Source organism: Nansenia antarctica (assembly GCF_963989245.1).
Source record: "Nansenia antarctica genome assembly, chromosome: 8".
In the NCBI taxonomy this organism is placed as follows: domain Eukaryota; kingdom Metazoa; phylum Chordata; class Actinopteri; order Argentiniformes; family Microstomatidae; genus Nansenia; species Nansenia antarctica.
This window is the reverse complement of record NC_137678.1, coordinates 46,365,923-46,373,791: the sequence shown is the minus strand read 5'-3', so window position 1 is coordinate 46,373,791 and position 7,869 is coordinate 46,365,923. Positions and strand designations below refer to the sequence as shown.

Here is a 7,869-nt window from a genome sequence, read left to right as displayed (position 1 = left end):
CTGTGTTCATGTGTTCATGTGTGTGTTTCCCTGTGTTCATGTGTGTGTGTTCATGTGTTCATGTGTTCATGTGTGTGTTTCCCTGTGTGTGTTTCCCTGTGTTCATGTGTTCATGTGTGTGTGTTCATGTGTGTGTTTCCCTGTGTGTGTCCCCCCACCCTCCAGGCACCTTCCAGCTGTGGGGCCACACCATCCGGGCGTACTGGGCGGAGAAGGACGTGGACGAGGAGGCCATGCTGCACATGCGCGTCCTCTACGTCCGCAACCTGATGGTGGCCACGTCGGAGGACGCCCTGCGCCTGGAGTTCTCCCGCTTCAAGCCGGGCGCCGTGGAGCGCGTCAAGAAGCACGTCAAGAAGGACTACGCCTTAGTCCACTACCACAGCCGCGAGGACGCCCTGGCCGCGCTGCACCACATGAACGGGGCGCTCATCGACGGAGCCGTGGTGGAGGTCACCCTGGCCAAGCCCGTCAGCAGAGATGGCGCCGGTGGCACCCGCCGCTGCTTCGGTAACCGTGGCTACACGGGGGTCGCAGGGGGTGGAGGAGTCGGAGGAGGAGTCGTGGGGCCGTACGGCGATGTGGGGAACGGAGTAGGAGAAGTACGAGGAGGAGGAGGACGAGGAGTGGGCTTCCTCTACCGAGAGGATGGAGGGATGGGAGGAGGAGGAGGAGGGGGGATGGAGGGGGGGACCCCACTTCGGCCTTTCAGCATGCCTCACCGCCTGGGCAGTCCTTTCATCGGAGGAGGAGGAGGAGGAGGAGAGGGAGGAGGAGGGGTGGACCTGGAGAGATGTGTGTATCCCTTCATCCCCGGGGCCAGCCTGACTCCCACCAGCCTCCACTCTCTGAAGCCAGGCCAGTTCTGCTCTGCCGTCTCCCTGCTGGACTTCTACTGCCACAAGAACAGCTGGGATCTGCCTGAGTACCACCTCTACTCCACCCCCGGGCTGGACGGCAAGCTGCTGCTCATATACAAGGTCTGTCTGGCTGGCTGGCTGCCTCTCTGGCTGGCTGCCTCTCTGTCTGGCTGGCTGGCTGGCTCTCTGTCTGTCTGGCTGGCTGGCTGGCTCTCTGTCTGTCTGGCTGGCTGGCTCTCTGTCTGTCTGTCTGGCTGGCTGGCTGGCTGGCTGGCTCTCTGTCTGTCTGGCTGGCTGGCTGGCTCTCTGTCTGTCTGGCTGGCTGGCTCTCTGTCTGGCTGTCTCGCTGGCTTTCTGGCTGGCTGGCTGGCTGAATGTGTGTCTCTGTGTCTGGCTCTCTGGTTGGTTGCCTCTGTCTGTCTGTCTGGCTGGCTGGCTCTCTGGCTGGCTGGCTGAATGTGTGTATCTGTGTCTGTCTGTCTGTCTTTGTGTCTGTCTGTCTTTCTGTCTCTGTTTGTCTCTCTGTTTGTCTCTGTCTCTGTGTCTGTCAGGCATGATAATCGCTCACCTTTCGGCGAAATTCGCCGTTTTGAATCCAAAATAGGTGACCTACCTGAATCGTGTGGATCCGATGAGAATATATTTGGAGGGGGGGGGGGGGGGGCGGGGGGGGGGTTGCTGTGGAGCGGAGTGATGTCATTCAACTTGTGTTTACAGTTGGGCTACTAGGCTACTTGTTTTTAGCCTAGCCTAGCCATTGAAGGCTACATTGCTAGTGTAGGAATACGCCATAAGCGATGGGATCTAACGCTGGCGGGCAGTGATCCTCAGGTTTTGATGTGAGTTAACACATTTCATTGGTCCCTGTTTTCCAAGAGTCTGAGGTTGAGATTTACTTGGGTGTGTTTGAGGCATTGCCGCTGGGCAACAGATGTGTGGGCCATACTTTTGCAGAGTTAACTGACTGGTAAAGGAAACCTGGTCTCCTCTCCCTATGGAAGACAGCCTCGACACATGCAAGTGTGGCAGAACCTGCAGCTAAAAAACGAGGCTACTGCTCTAATTGACACGGTGGCTAAAGATGCCTATTAGTACAGTAGAGAAAAAACGAACAAATCCTTTATACATTTTTTGTGTACCGGTATTTGGCCGTTTTTATTTCGGGTAGGCTATAACTAGACTATTGGTAAACATTGTAATTGGACTGAACAGCTATACTGTACATGCGTGCACCGCTCTAATGCGTGCGCAGGGTTTTAGTAATAATAATAATAATAACTTTTATTTGTATAGCAATTTTCCTGCAAATGTTGCAGCTCAAAATGATTTAATCATTATATAATCATAATTTAATTATTTAGTCATTTAAAAGCAATATTAAAAAGATGGGTTTTTAGTCTTGACTTGAACATATTTGCTGAGGTTGGCATCCCTATTGTACACTGGCAGTGCATTCCACAATCTGGGTGCATCAAATGAGAATGCAGCCTCACCAAATCTCTTCTTTTGTACATGTGGTACACAGAGAAAGCCAGCGTCAGAAGACCTGAGAGCTCTATTGGGCTGATATGCTAGCAGAAGGTCTTTCAGATATTCTGGTGCTGTGCCAGTGAGAGCTTTATAAACATAGATATAGCGGCATGCCTTTTTCTGTTGTGCATTATTGTTATGTTAGCCTAATTTAATTATTCAGGAGACATTCATGACAGTCTGTCTCTCTGTCTGTCTGTCTGTCTGTCTCTATGTCTGTCTGTCTGTCTCTGTCTGTCTCTGTGTCTGTCTTTGTCTGTCTGTCTGTCTGTGTCTATCTGTGTCTATCTGTCTCTGTCTGTCTCTGTCTGTGTCTGTCTGTCTGTCTGACTCTGTGTCTCTGAGAGAGATGGTCACCGTGTGTTGATGCCTGTGTTGTCCACTAGGTGGTGATCTCTCCAGCGAGGAGCAGCTTCATGCCTGACAAGGTGTGCAGCGTCCAGGACGATGCCAAGGAGCTGGCCGCTCAGAACGCCTTCCGGAACCTGGGTACACACACACACACGTACACACACACACACACACACACACACACACACACACACACACACACACACACTAGGGATGTACCCGAATACAAATAAGTTATTCAGGAAAGCACATATAATGCGATGGAAACACATACAGATTCTACCCGAAGTTGCTTGTTATTATTCTGAAAAAAGCCATTGACATGTCTGTTCGTCAACCATTGTTTTTCTTCAGATCCATTCATATCATTGTGAATGGTCACAAGATAAAAATGCCCATTCTGTTTGCAACATAGGACTTTGATTCCACTAACTAGTCGTTTCATTTACTACACATTTTGGAAAAGTGATCACTATTCAGTAGCCGTCCCCACCAAGTCAGCGCTGCCTCGATGCGAAACTCTCGCATTGGAAGTAGTAATTCACATTTCCCTTGCGAACTGCAGTAATGTTAACACTTCAAGAAACGCAAATGCAGCATCATTGGAATTTAAGATGATTCCCTTCAACTGAAGGATATTTTTCTATATATTTTTAATGTAAATCATTTATATTTCCAATGCAAAACAGAATCTTTCAGTTTCAAATTATTATTTTTTCAGTTTCTGGTTGTTCAACGTCCCCCAGTTAAAGGGGTGGTGGTGGGATTCAAAGCTTAGTTTAGTTAAAAAAAATAAAAAGAGAGAGAGATAAAACATACAGTATGATGATGTGGTGATGATGTTAATTATAAACCAATATGAATTGAACCAATATTGATTGAAGGCACAAACATTGCATTGCCAATGAATATTAGATTAGAAGCTACAACATTTGCCTGATTGAATCTGACTTCCGGTATAAACCACGCCCACTTCTGGTCTTCTATCCGAATACAGATACAGATACAGATAACTTTGTAGGTTGAACAGATACAGATACAGATAATGTTGTAGGTTGAACAGATACGGATACAGATAATGATGTCTCTGTACACCACTAACACACGCACACACACACACACACACACACACACACACACACACCTGGGTTTCCGTTAACCGGTAATTACTGGTCTTTGTCCGGTAAAATCTGTTGAAGTCCGACATATTTAAACCTCTTCGGTCATAATGTCCGGTGAAAATAATTCCCTTTAAGCACAATTTGAATACAATTTGCAAAAATTAATTTGTCACATATTCTGATTCCTTCTACATTAAAAAAGACGAATATATAGGCTATATTTTTTCTTTTATTATTAATGTGTAGACTAGCCTACGCGATGAACAACAGAGGCAGGGTTGCCAGATGGGATTGACAATTTACAGCCTAACTAGTCCGCTAAACCCAATAGCCCATTCGGCGGTAACCCGCCCCATCTGGCAACCCTGTCTCTCAACGGCGCGAGTAGTTTATTGCTTGCGGAGAGTGAAGGTACCTTTCGGGAGTAGTTGTGAGGGAGAAATTCGTCCGTTAATTTAGTTTGATCTAGTCTAAATAAAACCACTGCAGTGACCGGAGTCAAGGTTATTGTTCTGCGTGTTTTGGATGTGCTAGAGCACAGTGAATGACCACAGAGGGCCGTGAGATGCGGCTAGTAAAGGACGCTAGCCATCTCAACCCCGTTCATTGATTGAGCCTGCCGTGCCCGTTCCAGCCCTGAGTCGGGAGATTCAGAGTACAACATCCCCCTGGCTACCTCTTCTACTCCCCCTGGCTACCTCTTCTACTCCCCCTGGCTACCTCTTCTACTCCCCCTGGCTACCTCTTCTACTCCCCCTGGCTACCTCTTCTATTCCCCCTGGCTACCTCTTCTACTCCCCCTGGCTCTTCTACTCCGGGAGTTTCCATTGAACTTTCCTCCTCTACATTCGTCCATCTCCACGTGCGCTACTATCGACAACCTGGGCTACTGGTACCATTAGATTAGGATTGATTAGATTAGGTTGACAATACCACACTACATTTGAGTTTAGGGATATCAATGTTATATATTTGTGTATGTTTTATCTTTATGTATTAAATGTTATAATTGTTCCACATTTGAGATCTGTCTTCCCCCCACTCAGTTATTCAGTCGGTGTCCATCATCTTAGTTCAATTTAGTCTATCTATAGTGTTAGAGTTTAATTTGTGCCACTAAATTGAAATAGTCCTCGGGTGTGTATCCCCCCGATACATCCTCCCCATTCTCTACTCCCGAGTCCGAGTAAGTATGATTTGACAGGCAGCTAGACTTAATGCCTTCCCAATCAGCGAATCGTGGTTATAGAAATGACGTTGTTTTATTGATAAAAAGGGTAAAACTGGAAAGAGAATATAGAAAACTTACATTACTGTCGTGAAACTATTTAACACACTTCAGTTAACGTAATGTGGAGTCCGTTCATTGATCGATCGATGCAGTCCGTTCAAATAGACATCAAAAGCTAAACTAGGCATACTTAAAATTACCAATTACATCCTCAAATCCCATTAATGCAATTGAAATAAACATCTTAGCCTACAGTCGTAATTCAAAGTAGCAAAGGTGACTAGGCCCAGTGTGGCGCGCGTGCAGCCCTGGACAGTAGCGCATGCGAATCATGAAAGCCTATATTATTATATAGTTCGCATCTAATCGTATCGGATGAGAAATAGACATTAAATGGCATATATAGGCTATACAACAGCTAATCACCGCGATAAACACCTATATTATATTTGAATATGATGACCGTAATTTCTCCCGTTTGTCCGACACATTGAAATCTTTCCGGACACGTTGACCAGCACCAATTTTTTCTAACGGAAACCCTGACACACACACACACAACCTGGTTGAGTGAGAGACACTGAGCCAACACACTGTGTCAACACGATCAGACACACTCAGATCAAACACTCCGCTCAACTACCTGTTTATTGACCTTTCCTCTCCTCTCCCCCTCTTCTCTCTCTCCCCTCTTCTCTCTCTCTCTCTCCCCTCCTCTTCTCTCCCCCCTCTTCTCTCTCTCTTCCTCTTCTCTCTCTCTCTCTCCTCTTTTCTCTCTCTCCTCCTCTTCTCTCTTTCTCTCCTCTCCTCTCCTCTTCTCTCCTCTCCTCTTCTCTCTCTCTCCCCATCTCTCCCCCCCCCTCTTCTCTCTCTCTCTCCTCCTCTTCTCTCTCTCTCCTCTCCTCTCTCCTCTCCTCTCCTCTTCTCTCTCTCTCCTATTTTCTCTCCTCCTCTCTCTCTCTCCTCCTCTTCTCTTTCTCTCCTCTCCTCTTCTCTCTCTCTCCTCTTTTCTCTCCTCCTCTCCTCTTCTCTCTCTCTATCTCCTCCTCTTCTCTCTCTCCTTTCCTCTTCTCTCCCCTTCTCTCTCCTCCTCTCCTCTCCTCTCTCTCTCCTCTTTTCTCTCCTCCTCTCCTCTTCTCTCTCTCTATCTCCTCCTCTTCTCTCTCTCCTTTCCTCTTCTCTCTCCCCTTCTCTCTCCTCCTCTCCTCTTCTCTCTCTCTCCTCTCCTCTTCTCTCTCCTCCTCTTCTCTCTCTCTATCTCCTCCTCTTCTCTCTCTCCTTTCCTCTTCTCTCTCCCCTTCTCTCTCCTCCTCTCCTCTTCTCTCTCTCTCCTCTTCTCTCTCCTCCTCTCCTCTTCTCTCTCCTCCTCTTCTCTCTCTCTCTCTCTCTCTCTCTCTCCGTTCCAGATTATTCCTTCCTGAACGAGGGGTCTCCTGGGAGCTTGTCTCCCCCTCCGACCAGCACCGGCCTTCTAGCGTGCGGCTGTCGAGCCTACACCTACCCCGCCTACCCTCTCTCCCCCCTCTCCCGCCCTCTCCCCCTGACCGCACAGACACCCCAGAGGCTCTTCATCCCCAGCCAGTCAGGGTTCTTCTGACCCCGCACCACAGGTACACACACACACACACACACACACACACACACACACACACAAGCAGGGTTCTACCCAGGATGTTTGAACAGCGTGGCGCTCGATTGCATCATCAAAACCAGACTCTCGTTTATTCATGTCAACATGTGCAAAAAATACCAGCTAAAACTCTGCCTTCACTGAGGAACATCACAACCAGCTAAAACTCTGCCTTCACTGAGGAACATCACAACGCTTTAGCTTTTGTTTTTAACAACAATGTTGTGACTAAATATATAGTTTAATAAAGACAGTTACTCTGTCATTACTAAATATGTAGTTTAATGAAGACAGTTACTCTGTCATTACTAAATATGTAGTTTAATAAAGATAGTTACTCTATCATTACTAAATATGTAGTTAAACTTCAAAACTATTACCTGGGCACTTCCATTACACTACGCAAAGCAAGACACCGGCGCACTCATACACTCACACACTGCTTGTTTATTGCAGAGGAACAGGGTGACTGACATTTTGACCTGCGTCTTCCCAGAGTCAACAACAGAGGAAAGGGGGGGGTATATCCTCCACCCACATAATTGGATAATTGTCAGCCATTTTCAAAGATAGAAATAATTATGTATGTATATGAATAAATAATGGGACTCATCACAATTATCTCAAACAGCAGTCATAAATTATGTAGGTCTATAGCAAAAACAATATATTAATATTTACAAATATTGACATGTTCTGGATATTTATTCTCACAGTACAGTACATAGTAGACTAAGGATCATTATAGGAAACAGGAGAGGCTTGGTTGGTCATTTACTCCACCAGAAGCAGCTTGCAGCTGAGTGTATATCCAAAAGGCTTCCCTGCGTAGTAGTTAATGATCATGTCGCCTCCCCTTGGGGATGGCTTAACCTGTTCTATGCCTATAAATTCGAGGGAGGAGACCGAGCCGTGGTTTGCTTCAGCGTAGTGACGTGCCATAGCATAATCCAGATTTTTATTGCGTATGGCGTTTTCGTCCTCTCCAATTCTCACTTTGAGTGCTCGCTTGGTCTGACCCACGTAGACTCGATCACAAGGGCACTTCAGCATGTAAATGACATGGGTGGAATTGATCAACCTTTCTTCCCAATGACCCATGAAGAGGTTAGTATAGTTAGGTGCAAACCCTGCGCCCATGACAGC

The 7,869-nt window shown here is 46.9% G+C and overlaps 1 protein-coding gene and 1 pseudogene across 2 annotated transcripts in view; one reads left to right on the top strand and one right to left on the bottom strand.

Annotated features, from left to right (window-relative positions):
• The window catches only part of LOC308163494 (putative RNA-binding protein 46), a gene marked incomplete at both ends in the record, with an annotated part of 14,690 nt that extends 8,000 nt beyond the window's left edge, over positions 1-6,690 (top strand). Inside the window, 3 exons of the mRNA XM_080537673.1 lie at positions 166-980; positions 2,777-2,879; positions 6,500-6,690. Coding sequence (XP_080393799.1) covers positions 166-980; positions 2,777-2,879; positions 6,500-6,690 — 1,109 coding nt within the window. The remainder of the gene's footprint in view (positions 1-165; positions 981-2,776; positions 2,880-6,499) is intronic.
• LOC308163699 (exportin-1-like) overlaps positions 1-7,869 on the bottom strand; it is a 240,826-nt pseudogene that overhangs the window by 162,809 nt on the left and 70,148 nt on the right. The window lies entirely within an intron of this gene.